Source organism: Malus domestica, chromosome 07 (assembly GCF_042453785.1).
Source record: "Malus domestica chromosome 07, GDT2T_hap1".
NCBI classification, from domain to species: Eukaryota; Viridiplantae; Streptophyta; class Magnoliopsida; order Rosales; family Rosaceae; genus Malus; species Malus domestica.
Window position 1 is genome coordinate 27244625 of NC_091667.1, and position 14568 is coordinate 27259192.

General features: G+C 35.6%; 2 protein-coding genes across 2 annotated transcripts; one reads left to right on the forward strand and one right to left on the reverse strand.

The window, feature by feature from the left end:
- Positions 1-227: 227 nt before the first annotated feature.
- On the reverse strand, positions 228-2147 carry LOC103435966 (F-box protein At2g39490). The gene is made up of 3 exons (XM_008374395.4): positions 1195-2147; positions 808-966; positions 228-571 (listed from the first exon to the last, which is right to left on the reverse strand). Exons 1-3 carry the CDS (start codon positions 2014-2016, stop codon positions 407-409), a joined length of 1146 nt encoding a protein of 381 aa, XP_008372617.1. The 5' UTR covers positions 2017-2147; the 3' UTR covers positions 228-406.
- A 7215-nt stretch (positions 2148-9362) lies between these two features.
- LOC103406340 (phragmoplastin interacting protein 1-like) lies at positions 9363-12705 on the forward strand. The gene is made up of 4 exons (XM_008345337.4): positions 9363-10037; positions 10211-10382; positions 11150-11196; positions 11295-12705. The coding sequence occupies exons 1-4, from the start codon at positions 9481-9483 to the stop codon at positions 12490-12492; spliced, it is 1974 nt and encodes a 657-aa protein (XP_008343559.3). The 5' UTR covers positions 9363-9480; the 3' UTR covers positions 12493-12705.
- Positions 12706-14568: the final 1863 nt, after the last annotated feature.

The following is a 14568-nucleotide window of genomic DNA, read 5'->3' on the forward strand; positions in this document are numbered from 1 at the left end:
TTGATGTTGTCAAATCGTTTTATATAGTGGAATTGCCTTGTTTGCTTTGTGATCTTCTTGTACAGGTTCATTTGCTATAATTTTTTGAAGAGGAGGAGAAAAGGGGGGAATTAGGGTGTGGTTGATTGAAGCAAATCATGTGAAAAAGAGAAAAAAAACATGTGTCAAAACTAGAAACTAGTTGTTTTGGACAAGACGATATCCTAAATAACTATAACAGGTAGAGAGAATTCAAACTTGGTGTTATAGCACATACACATTACACTGACAAACTGATTCAATCCCTATTTACCATACGCACACGCTTTTAAATTATTTATACATACATAGAGTCGATCACATAACTAACAAGAAAGCATCATGTAAGCGTATTATACTCTTTTCTCAGTCTTGATGCTGCTAATTATCAGTGGCTCAACCGTTCTCTTATATGCTCTGCCAAAGTGGTTTCATCCTCTTCAGTAGTAAACCCCACCAACTTTATCATTTTCAGATGGGCCAATTTTGTTTGGGCATTGACTTTCTTCCAGGGCAGAGCTGTCCTTGCCATGCAGTAGCTTTTAGGATCATTCTGCATTATACAGTCAAACACGAGATTAAAAAAAAAGGAGCCATATTTGAAATTTTGGAACTCAGATAGTGATTGAAATTGCAATATAAAAATCTTTTCAACAACATTACTTCACTTTATTACATAAGTTGGGTTTTATCTTCAAAGGAAAAAAACAAAAGGGCATTGATAACACATATTTTTTTATTGGACCACGTACAAAATTACTTGTATAGTTTTGGGTGAAAGAAACTTACAGTTATATAGAGTTGCTCCAAAGCTGGACATAATTTAATGAAGGATATTAGAGGATCAATGCTGAATCTTTCTTCCCAGTTATCAATCCACCATAGCTCTTTCAGCTTGTAGAATATGAAGTTTGCTTGTAGAGGCAAAAGGGATGGCCAGATCAATGTCTGCAAAAACATTTTCAAACTTTAAAAACAGACGTGCATCATTATTGTTGAAACATCGATAAAAAAACATTTTGGTAATTTTTTTTTAAGAACAACGTTTCCACCATATTATCGTTGATATATAATGCAGTCGTTATTTAAAAATTAGTTATGATTATATTTGTGTGTTTAATATAGCTTAATAGTTCGCAGCCATGACTAGAAAATGCAAAAATTACTAAAACACACCTGGAAAGTCCATTTGCATAGTGTGAGAACTTGAGCATTTTTAATGGTTAACAACATAGGATCAAAGTCGCTACTTTTGAATCCGCCGTAGCCGGGGCCTTGCCTGAAATCAAGCATGGCGTCTGCCAAGTTAAAATGATGTTCCCTCCAAATATGAGGGACAAAACCGCGGTATCGAAAAGATCGAAGTTTGGAAGTTTTGAGGTGGAGAGACTTGAGATTCTGGCAGTCAAAGATGGTCAAGCTAAGTAGCCTTGGACTGGACTCGATATGCAAAGATTGTAACCCCTCACATTCAATGATCTTCAATTTTTCAAGATATTCGAAACTTGGAATCATAGAAGAAACTGCTTCATTGCCAAAAGAGCTCACTGATTTTAGGTAAAGAATTTTGACAAAGAAAGTAGAGGGAGAAGGCTGGTGAGAAATTAGGGTTTGGTCCCTTTGGTGATTCAGCTTCAAGTGCCAACCAAAATGCCTTGGATTTTCCCGATTCTCTGTCGAACACTCCAGACGGAGTTTATTGTTGGGTGCAACTGTAGCCAAAAGGAGATCGCCAAGTTTGCCAAAGTGCAGTTGCAGCTTTCTGGGATGCCCTAAGGGATCAAGCTGGTTAAAGTGAGAGACAAATTCAGAAACTGCATCAGCTGCATCATCATCTGTAGTGATCTGCTTCGCTAAAGTTGTATTCCACAGGCCTCTCCACCTACTTGAGATTAAACTGGTTTCTAATGCAGATTCTGAAGGGAGAAAAGAAATAATTCTGCAAATGATTTCATTTGGTAATTTGCCAAACAAATCATCTGCTATTTCCTTCTCCATACCTCTAGCTATTCGACTAAGTTTACTACAAGCCTAGAAAAGATGACAACAAGATCGCTTTATAATATTGATGCCATGAAGAAGGAAATAGATTCTGACTAGACTTATTTATCAGATAGAATAATACTAAATATTCATTGGGTAGCAAGAAATTAAAAGCATATATAGATTCTGATTTTAATTAACAATATGTATACATTAGTTGGTAAGCTCATAATTAAATCTTATGGGGCATTCCTAGTCATGGCGTAGCCATCTACGTAGATCAGAGCCATTTAAATGCAATACGAAAATGCAATGAAAGTCATTCCTACATTAGCACCTTAATATATAATTATATATATAACAGAAAGTTTTTTAATTTAATTTGCCAATTGTCTCCACAACAGCATGAATTTGACGCACATCATATTAGATTTATAAAAATTTAGGATATATATATTTTTTTTCAAAGTGAGACCCAAGGCACATTTTGTTAGCCTTAACTTGCCGACTCTTTTTTTTACTACATCGATATTTTTACACTATGAGAGGGGGAGTTCGGCTAAGTCACAACTAGCTGACTCTTACATGTTAGATATAGTTTTTTTTCATTAAAATAAAACAAAAAGCTTATAGGGTAATGTTCTTGAATTGGTTTTCTAAAGCTTTAAAAACGAGGATTAAAATAACCAGATTCGAAATTTCAAACTCAATTGGAGTATAAGATTTATGGACCTCGTTAATGATATAGACATGTCCGGCACAACTAACAGTTCGATTGAGGTTTTGTAAGAGTTCATCAATTTGTTTGAGGTTTTAGTAATACTCGATTGAGCAAAGCAACCTACACAAGCATCCCATCAAACAAGATAGCTATGTGTACACCTAACAGTTTGTAGACTTCGTACTAGGTAACTAACTAACTGTTTTCTTAGGTCAAATTACATATAAAAGCATCCCATAAAAGACAGTTTTGTTTTGATAGTCTGTTTAAGATTTCAATTCAGGACAGTGCTACCTTGCCGTTGTTAAGAACGATTTGTTATGGTTTCGAACATCTGGAGAAATTTCATCATAAAATTGTAGAATTATAATTTTGAGTAGAAATGAGAAGAAAGTTGGACCTTGTAAGTTCTAAAAAGTCTATTTTGCCACACACATGCTTACAGTATCATTTGAATGACAACAGTGAGAGTGCGACATTAACGAATATATCTTTACAATAATATTGTGTAAAAGTTGAATATCAAAGTATATATACAAACCGCCACGAAACCTATGACCCAAGTTTCTACTAAACTACGTCAATAAACAAAGAAGATGGCTTACCTGCATTAGCTGTCGTATGAGTGTTTATCTTAATAAACAATAACGCGTTACGCATGTATTTTCTCTTGGCCAAAACCGCAAGAACGTGTTACTGAAGTCATAGAAACTTTTTATAGATTTGTCAAAAGATGCAAATAAGTGCCGTGATAAGAAGTTTTAAGAGAATAACGGCACTCTAAAATGATTATCGTTGAAACATGTAGATAGATGAATAGGTCCATTTGTTTATATATTTATTCTATTTTATTAATTAATGAAATCCTTTTGTCAATTGAAAGATGATGAAAAGACAACTTAGTATTCTATTACACACAAAAAAAATGATGGGTAATAATGTAATTTCACAGGTTCAAATTTTATTGTTTTTTATTGAAGCCTCTCACCTACATATGATGTTAAAATATCTCTAATATTTAAAATTAAAAAAAAATCACCCCACTTTCTCTCTCTCCCTCTGTCCTTCTCATTTTCTAAAAAAATGTGTTCATACACATAAAATGTGTAGGCAAATGTTAGTATATATTTATTAAAACATATACTTATATATGTTCCTCAACAAAGAAAATAAAGAAAGAAAGAGTGCAAAATGGTTATATTAGACTGCTAAAAACGATCGTTCTTTAATTTTGAGCTGACTCTAATTGATATGCAGCTCCAATAAACAAGGCAACTCGTGAATTCAGGCCGATGGAAGAATACAAGTAGATTCCTCCACTTTTATAACATGTGAGATACCCTTTTGATTTTGAATATGGAGGTGGATTGTCCGCCCTCCCATTTTCATACTTTTTTCATCCCCTTCTGTTTGTGTGGTCACGATTAAATCACGTCAACATTTTATATTGATTATTTTTATAAAAATAATAAAACAAACAGTGATAGAAATATAAAATGTTGACATGTTTTAACCGTAACAACACAAAATAAAAGAGAATGGAAAAAATATGAAAATAGGAGGGCAGACAATCCACCTCCTTTGAATATCTAGCACTTGGAAAAAATTTCTTCAACATTTGGGAGTTCGTGCATTCCTGATCCTTGCACTGTCGTTTGGGCATTCTGTTGGTCCGTTGGTCATGGACTCACCATTTGGTTTATTGGCCCGCTTCCCAACAATGATTAGTACATGATTGATTAAGATTAAGTGGGGAAATATGGGATACAATTATTCAGCTGAGGTCTCTTGGGGTTTCAAATTTGATATGAAATGACATACATCGTCTTGACCGACTAATCTAACTCATATTTATTGTATGCACACGCTTTAAATCATTTGAACAAGACACCTTAGTTCAATTAAAATTAAGTGGGTTTCTAATGAAGATTCTAAAGAGAGAAAAGAAATGATTTTGCAAATGATCTCATTTGGTAATTTTCCAAACAAATCATCTGCTTTTTCTATCACCATATTTAAATTTGACTAGTTTTAGCAGAGACCAAAAATGGATACTGATCCTCTCTGGATCTGAGCCTAGGGATCAATAGATCCGGACCATTGAAATTTGATCCAACGGCTACAAACAGGAGGACTCCTTAAAAGTTATAATAATTGTAACTGTTGAATCAAATTTTAATAATCCGGATCTATTAATCCCGAGGATCTATGACTATGTCCACCAAAAAATGACTAGAAATTGTACTACAATCGTACTTGTTAATTCTTGTACTTAAAAGAGTTGCATGTTCCTTGATGTCTAGGTTGTTGTTAGGGGGGGTCCTTCTGTATCGTTTTCAGTCCAATTATTAGAAAATTTGCATTTAAATATTAGGACCAGATCCATGATATTGATCACTATAGTTATATTAAAAATTTATTTGTAAGGATAAGGAAGACTTGAAAATATAGATAGATTTGGGTTTTAACAATAAGTTTAGTTGGAAAAATCATAACCTTCAATATTAAGGTTTTTTTTTTTTTTTTTTAAATGGTTTTCAAAAACTTAACATCATATACTCTCAACACGCACTCTCACATATGACATTGTTTAACCCTAATACATGGTGTTGGGTGATTTGAGAGCGCATGCATTCATAATCTCTTTTAATGCTATGTTAGAATGCAAACTTCCAACTCAAAATCAATTAACAATAGGTTTTTTAGCCAAAATGGTCCCTGTGATTTGCATAACACATCATTTTGGTCTCTAAGATTGAAAATCAATAGAAATGGTCTCTGATATTGTCCACCATCTATTATTTTGATCATTTCGTTAAAAACTCCGTTAAGTGTCTCGGAGCTCTTGGCCGAAAGTTTGGACAATTTTCAAAGCTTCATAACTCAATTGTTTCTTAACCAAATTCGACGCATAATATATCAAAATGAAGATTGGAACGTGTAGAACAAGATTATACCTATTTGGAAGGCTAATTGTTGGCGAAGATGGCCGAAAATAGCCTGAAAAGTGATTGTTCTGCGGGAAAACGGGAAAACTCGCCGGAAACTGGGTAAACTTTAAACGTTTATAACTTCTTCAATACTCAATGAAATCGAGTGATTCAAAACAAAAATCATACTTCTCGACGAGATAAAGAGAATGATACCTTTATGGATGGCTAAATCGTTGTGTTTTGGCCAGAAAATGGCTGTCTTGGTCTTGAGTTAGCCACTTTTGAGCCCTTTTTTGGCCAAACCACAGTGAATTAACCATCAATAAAGGTACCATTATCTTCGTCTCATTTAGAAGTATGATTTTTGTTTTTGAATTACTCGATTTCGTTGAGTATTGAAGAAGTTATGAACGTTTAAAGTTTACCCAGTTTCCAGCGAGTTTTCCAGTTTTCCCGCGGACCAGTCACATTTCAGGCTATTTTTCGACCATCTCTGGCAACCATTGGGCTTCCAAATAGATATAATCTTGTTCTAAACTTTCCTATCTTCATTTTGATATAATATGGGCTAAATTTAGTTAAGAAACGATTGAGTTACAAAGATTTGAAAATTACCCAAATTTTCGGCCAAGAGCTCCAGGATATTTAACAGAGTTTTTAACGGAATGACCAAAATAATGGATGTAGACAATTTCATGGACCATTTCAATTGATTTTCAATCTCATGGACCAAAGTGATGTGTTATGCAAATCTCATGGACCATTTTAGCTAAAAAGCCTTAACAATAATAAGTTGAGAGTTGACCATTAAAACTTATCTGGAAGGCTTTTTACTTTCCAGATTTGTAGTCCGTTTTCTTAACAGTTAGCAATATATTTAGCAGTGTTACACATGAAGTAAATCTCACACCTGACCTGATTGGAGTCTAAGGTTTACAACTATATTATCTTTACAATTAATTAAGCCAAAAAAGTTGAATAAGCTAACCTGCGGATGCAGTTGAGTGACTCCACACTATGTTACATTTACAATTAATTATCAAATCTCTTCTTTGAATTCAGTTTTATAGATATATATTTCCCATAAATTCAAGCGAAACCATGACCTAAATTTGGCACATTACTTGAAGAAATTAAACAAATAAAAGAAAAACATAGCTGCAACGAAAATGTTCCCATTAACTATACGTACGCATGTGTAGATATGTTGATCAATCAACAAATAACCAAAACGTTAAGCATGCATTTTCAATATGAGTATAAAAGAAAATAGTTTTTTATTTATTTAAACACCATATTTTATCTAAGTTCACTACACCACTTATAAATTATTTTAACTTTTAATTGTGTGAAAAGACGAAAGAAGACACACCCCATAAACCCTAATCGTTCATCTTCTTCCCCCAACATAGAACACGATCATTCAACTAGGATAATTGTTGGGTCTATGGATATAGATAATTCAAGTGACATTTGGGCTTTATACCATGATCTCAAGCTTTCGTGGGATCACAAAATCTTCATATTGTTGGTTAGGCTAACACTCTATGTAGAGCTGGAACGCTTGCTATCATCAAATCTTGCCTAGCAGGCCTAATCAAACCATGGCTAGCCTTAAATGTCCTCTTAAGATTACAGCTGCTATAAATAAAGAGAGGATCCTCGCCGAATCCTCTTTGTGAGAATCCCGAGGATCCTTTAATTATATATGTTCATCGTACATCATGCAGTCAATTTTTGTCAGGTACTGTTTATATTCAATTTTAAATAAAAAAAATTTACAATGATTTCTGACTGTACAATATACGATGAACAGATGTGATTGGAGGATCCGGCGAGGATCCTCCTAGATAAATAAAGAGAGTAGGAAATTTCTTTGGAGTAAAAATTTCAAACTTTTGCCACTTAATACTACGGTAGTATGGTCTGGTGGTATTCCTCTTCATTGGTAAGTGAGATGTCTTAGGTTCGATTCTCGCCAAAGGCGAATTTGAACCACAGTATTGCTAGCTCATCATGAAGCTTAGCCAACCCCTTTTCCTTAGTGTAGATAATATCGATTGTTCAAAAAAAAAATTCAAACTTTTCTCCAGTTGCCTGGAATGATGTTTGTATGCCTAAATATTGGGGGGTTCAGGGATTAGAAAAGATGAGCACTTTAGTTTGGCTTTCTTCACCAAATTGGTCTGGAAAATCTTAACTATTGAAAACAATTGGTGGTTCAGGTTGACACACCTCGATCCCGATATTTAGTAGCACCAAAACCAAAACATGCTGGCCCGAATGAATGATGTAGTCGTAATATACATGAAAATATAACTAAAATTATCGACTAATAAATCTACCGAAAATTTGACAAAACTTTCCCCAAAAATAAGAATAAGCCCAATTTTCAACACATCTCCAAAGGGCCACACTTAATAGGTTGCAGCCCTCTATTACATGCATAATAATATGTTCAGAGCATATTTGCCAAAATATGAGTTCTTCTAGTAAAGTTGAGTAGATAACATGCCTGGTAAGAATGTGCAGAACTTTGGGATGAGGCCTCAACGTCGAATATGCCAATTACAACAGATTCCAATCTTATACTCTAGTCGTAGCTAGTGTAAATGTAAGTTGGATAATGTAATCATGTCATTACTAAGTAGTCTCAAAGTAATGATAAGCTGAGTATATCGTATAAGTTGGATGCCATGTTCGTAGACAAGCATAGCATCTATCATACACGCGTAAGCTAAGTGTCATGTCTATAGACAAGTTGAGTATATATCATACACGATAAGCTGGATATCATGTCTGTAAGCAAGCTGAGTATATATCATGCACGTGTAAGCTGAATGTCATGTCCATAGATAAGTTGAGTATATATGATACACGTGTAAGCTGGAAATCATGTGCATATACAAGCTGAATATATATCATACACGTGTTGTAGGGCCTATTTAATTGATAAATCATAGAGCATGAGTGAAAGAGATGTGCCGGCAATGAGAGAGAGTTTGTTGTAATACTGGGGGTGTGTATTATTTCACCATGTTGTGCCTTTATTTATAGTAGTAGGGAAGGTAAAATCATTACCCAATATGTAGGATTTACACAAACACATCCCTAACCTAATCTAGACTGCAATAGTGTATAATTTTTATGGAAAAACATGATTTTCTATTGATTTTGAATTTTCTTCCATGAGGTGGTGAATATAATTTATCTTTTAGTATTTTCAATACCACAAATATTAGTTTTATTTAAAATCTCATTAATATAAAGAACTACAAATTTCAATTTTAAATTAAAAATGTATTAACCGATATGGAAATACATTAATATCAAAGTCTTCAATCAAAACTTGAAAACTAATGAGATTTCAGTCTAAGAATATTAGTGGATAGGGGACTGCGTCCAAATTAATTTTTATTTTATGATTACAAAAAGAACAAGACTTGACTGCTGAATTTTCAGCAGCCACTCTTGCTTACATCCAATCCCGTGTAGACACATGTCCAAAATTTAATTAGGGATTGGATGTAAGCAGGAGTGATTATTGAATTGTTTAGCAGCCAAGTTAATTCCTTACAAAAATCCTTCATAAGCCCAAACACAACATAAGCCTCATATCAGCCGGCCCAAAATCTGAAGCTTAAGCCCAAATCACTACTTTTAACCTTCAATACGACGTCGTACCTATGGACCACGTTTACCTCCGTTTTCAATACAAACGGAAACCTCAGGCCAACGCCTCTAGGCTTTTGGCGGCTTGGCCCCTCTTCGCTTTCTTCCTCCTCAGAGTCGGTGAAAGCCATTACTTTCGAAGGAGTTGCAGAGATGGTTTTGTCTAACAGAAAGCTGAAGCAAAAGCTAAGAGAAAAACTAGCTCAATCGTTAGTTGAAACTGTAGCGAAGCCTAAAACCGACCCGACAAATGATGGGTCGGAAAATCCGGACCCGAAATCGACCCCCCGGTCGCTGAAAGTGCTTCTGGACTCCGCAACCCAGAAACCCAGATTGTCCAAGCGGGAAAAACGCAGAAAGATCCTGTCCTTGCGAGGTCCAGAGGTGGTCAGTGTGAATGACAGTGGTGGTAGTTTGGGGGGAAACAAGGGGGAGGAAGGGAAGATGGATGTGGGTTCAGAGGGTTTAGGGGTTGAGAAGAAGAAGGAGGAGGAGAAGAAGAGGAAGAGAGACGATGAGGAGGAAAAGGATGGAGATTTGAGTGCAGAGGAAAATGGGGTTGTGAAGAAGGAGAGTAAGAAGCCAAAGAAGAAGAGTAAAACGAAGAAGAAGAAGAGAAAGACTGGGGCGAAAACCGAGGAAGAGAAGAAGGGTGGTGAGGTTGGGAATGGAGAGCAAGTTGTCCAGGAAACAGATATAAACATTGATAGGTGATTTTTGACTGAACCCCTTTGCTCAATTTGAATATTTGCATATCTGATTTTGAGTAGGAGTCTGACTGATAGTGTATTATGGGAGGAAATGTGGATTGAAGGTGTCTGCTATCTGTGTGAAATTTTCGGTAGTTTTTGCCTCATTCTGTTTGTTGTTTCGTTTCGTTTAGGCAAGCGAGTGGGGATGTTCCGACAAAAGTTTATGTGGGAGGCATTCCTTATTACTCGACCGAGGATGATATTCGAAGTTACTTTGAAAGCTGCGGTACGATAACTGAAGTTGATTGTCTGAGGTTTCCCGACAGCGGGAAGTTTAGAGGAATTGCTATTATTAGCTTTAAGGTAAGAAATTGTGAATTAAAATCTGCATTCGAACTTTATATTAGAAAGTTGTGTGTTTCAGTCCTTGCTAATGTAATTTGGAAATGATAGTCTCTTCACAACCTGATGAATCAAAGATTTCCCACCACTAGAAAAGTTTACTTCGTAATGTCACTATTGTGTATCAATAAATGGATGTTAAAATATCACTGGTCAGCATGTTTTTTAATATATCTTGGAAGTTATAGTTTGCTTCCTGGTTTCTCCAGTTTGGACTTGAGATATGCGAGTATTCAGATTGTCGGTATTGAATTTTAAAATTATGTCTCCCTTAAACTTCTGCTTTCGCTAGTTGATGTGCCTTAGTCTACCTCAAGAAGTTATATGTATACCTTGCAAGAGTTCATCGGTTAATCACAATAGGTTAATTGCTCAACCATGATTGGCATAAAGGTTAATCAAAATATACCCCGCTTGGTAGCTGATCTGCCTAGCTTCAATTTTATAAGACCTCCAGCATGGTGGAAGTTAGTGACTTAATCTGTGGTAGGAATAAACAATATCACACAAGCTCTGATTAATTTATGCTATTCTTTTGTTTTTCGATGATTAGTGTTATTCATCATTAAATATGAATATATTCCTTTAAAGATAGACCGACTTTGAAAAATTGCTAGAAATCAAAATGAGGAGGATGTTGAGAGTCTGAATACTTTCCAAATCTTAGGTCATGCTATATACAAGATTGTTTATCGTAGTCTCATCTTAACATGCTTATGTTTTTACAGACAGAAGCAGCAGCTAAGCGTGCTTTGGCTCTTGATGGAGCTGAAATGTGAGTTTGGACAATGTTCTCTGTAGTTTCTTAACTTGCTGTTGTAAGGTAGTTTTCCAGGTATCACATGATTCTAACGAAACTTCTTATTACCTCAGGGGTGGACTGTTTCTGAAAATCCAGCCATACAAGGCAACTCGACCCAATAAACCAAATAAAGTATCTGATTTTGCCCCCCAAATTGTGGAGGGATACAATAGAATCTATGTTGGAAATTTGTCATGGGATATTACTGAGGATGATCTAAAGAAACTTTTCTCAGATTGCAAGATATCATCTATACATTTTGGTATGGATAAGGAAACAGGGGAATTTCGAGGTTATGCTCATGTAAATTTCTCTGATAGTCTCTCGGTGACGATGGCATTGAAGCTAGATCAGAAGGTTGTATGTGGAAGACCTGTCAAGATAAGCTGTGCAGTTCCTCTGAAAAAAGCAGGGACTCCTTCAACTCCTGCACTTACAACACCAAGTACCCATTCAACATCTGTAGCTTCAGCTATGACTACTGATTCCATACCCTTAAATACTCCTTTAGGTACAGAGGCTGATGACGGTGGGTTGAGTGCCAGTAAGATTAAGAGGAGGACGTGCTATGAGTGTGGTGAGAAGGGCCATCTTTCTTCGGCTTGTTCAAAGTCTGCAACTACAATATTAAGTACCCATTCAATACCACTAGCTACAACTACCAGTACTGATCCGACACCAGTTGCTACAGAGTCAGGTAAAGGAGCTGATAATGGTGGGTTGAGTGCCACCAGTGGTAAGATTAAGAGGAGGACGTGCTATGAGTGTGGTGAGAAGGGTCATCTTTCTTCAGCTTGTCCAAAGTCTGCAACTACAGCTTTTAATACCCATTCAACACCAGTAGCTAAAACCACAAGTACCGATCCGACACCAGTTGCTACAGCTACAGGAGCTGATAATGGTGGGTTGAGTGACATCAGTGGTAAGATTAAGAGGAGGACGTGCTTTGAGTGTGGTGAAAAGGGTCATCTTTCTTCAGCTTGTCCAAAGGCTGGTACTACACCTTCAAGTACCCATTCAATTCCAGTAGCTACAGTTACAAGTACCAGTCCAATACCAGTAGCTACAACTACAAGCACCACTTGGATACCAGTTGCTACAACAAGCAGCACCAATTTGCCACCAGATGATACAACTACAGGCACCGGAGCTGATACTAGTGGGTTGAGTGCGAGCATTGGTAAGATTAAGAGGAGGACGTGCTATGAATGCGGTGAGAAGGGACATATTTCTTCAGCTTGTCCAAAGAAGCAAACCAGTGCAAGTTAAGCATGTCACCTGCAGGCAGTATCCCAAGTTTTTCCTATTAATTACGTTTAGGATAAATATATATGGTACTCTTTTCGAGTAGGTTGTTGAAAAGCCACAAGTTGTTAGTGAGTCCAATTTTGGGAAATTTTGTTTTCTCCATTTAGCTTAGTTTGAGGCAAAGATTTGTAAAACTGAGATATTTCTTTCTTATTGATAAGGCAGATTATGTTACTTGCTTGACCTCTCCATGTCAAAGCACATTGTGTTTCTTGTTAAAACTAAATGTAAGACGAGGTGACAAAGGGTTTGTAGTTCAAACGGTTAAGTGATAATGAGTATATTGATCCATGCATTCGAGGTCTTGTGTTTGAATCCTAAGTCTTGAAAACTAAACACTAGGCAATACTCGACATCGTGTCCACTCCAATCCTAACCTAACTTGTTTGAAATACGACGGCCGATCCAATCCTGTCCACCAAACGTGTCTTTTACTTCAGTGCAATGCTAGCTCCATCTTGTGTTCGAAAGTAATTGAAATGAGGTGGAGAAAGCGTCGGGTTTGGTTCAAAAGTATCACTCCAAGCGGGGGACAAACGAAAAAAGAACAACGTGCGAGTTGGGTATGTTCCATTTACTTTGACAAGTACGACATATAACTGGCTACCGCTATTTCACTTTGTAGTCACTAAATGGTTGAATGACCATACTTAAAGAACATATAACAATTCATGATACATTTTTTTTCTTATGCACGTCCTTATTATTTATGCCCCTTATGTCCCTTAATTTTTCTTTGTTATGTTCGATTCAAATGATAAAAATCATTTGCCTAGAAGAAAATAAAAGGTATGCGTACACCAATTCCCTGAGTGAATCTCAATTGGTAGTGTGTAAAGTAGAAGATTTCTATTGATAGCGAAATAAATAATAGAAAGACCTTCTGAACTTAAACACGAGTTTTGATTCAGTTTTAATGAGGCATGTGTAATACGTGTTATTGAAGACATTAAGAGACCAAAAGTAACGGTGAAAAGGGATCACGTGCAGTGCACATATTATTTTTGGATAGAAGTTTGAAAATGATTAGTGTTAGGTTGACACATTCGAATATTGAAAAATCTATCAGCACCTGTCATAAGTAACAAATTAAAAATTTGTTTGAAGTAAGACATGTGTATTTTAAAGATATAAATGAGTCAAAAATACCCTTCAAATGAAGCCGTCTACAATGCGCATACTTTTCTTCTCAAACAAACTCGACATTGTAAATTAATTTTTAACAACGTGTTGTATATTTCCTGTTTCTTGTTTTAAAAGTAATTAACTTTTAGCATGAAATTAAACAAAACAAAACATGATAAGTAGGCAACTGCTCGTTCAACAACCAAGTCTTATTACGGCCAGATGTTTTGATAGTACATCACGTTTTTCGTGATGATTGTCTCCTTTACATGTCTAGTTTGAATCATCTTTGTCACAACTTGGAATTTATGTATATGATCAAAATTTATTACATAAAATGATGGATATAATTTGGTTAATTACGCAAAATATATTATGATGAAGTATGTATTAATAGGGGTTTGAGTGTTTTAATTGACAAATAAATCATTCAGATATAGCATAAACTTTGTTATTGTGTACATCGTAAATGAGAAGGTGTTTAGCTCAAATAATAGTAAAAACTTATTATGGGTTGGCTTTAAGAGCATTTTTACTCATATATTAAGAGGTCTCGTATTTGGATCTCTCTCATGCATATGAGGTCTTGAACAAGGTCAAACGCTTTTCTCTAATTATTATTCACTCATGCATTCGAGATTTTGTATTCAAAATATTTAAAATGAGACAAGGCTTGGAACTGCATATTGCAGGATGCAATTTTTTTCTTCCACTATTTTAAAAGCTAGTAACTAAAATACAATGAATCTAATTTGGTTAGGGCTGGAGTCCAACCCGAAAGTACATCAAGGATTAAAGAACGTCTTAAAGCTCGCCTCTTTGCTTTCTTAAAAAGAAAAGTGGACTATGCAATAAGAGGCTCAACCATAAGCCTGAGGCATAATAAAATCAGTATGAGTATATTTATTAATA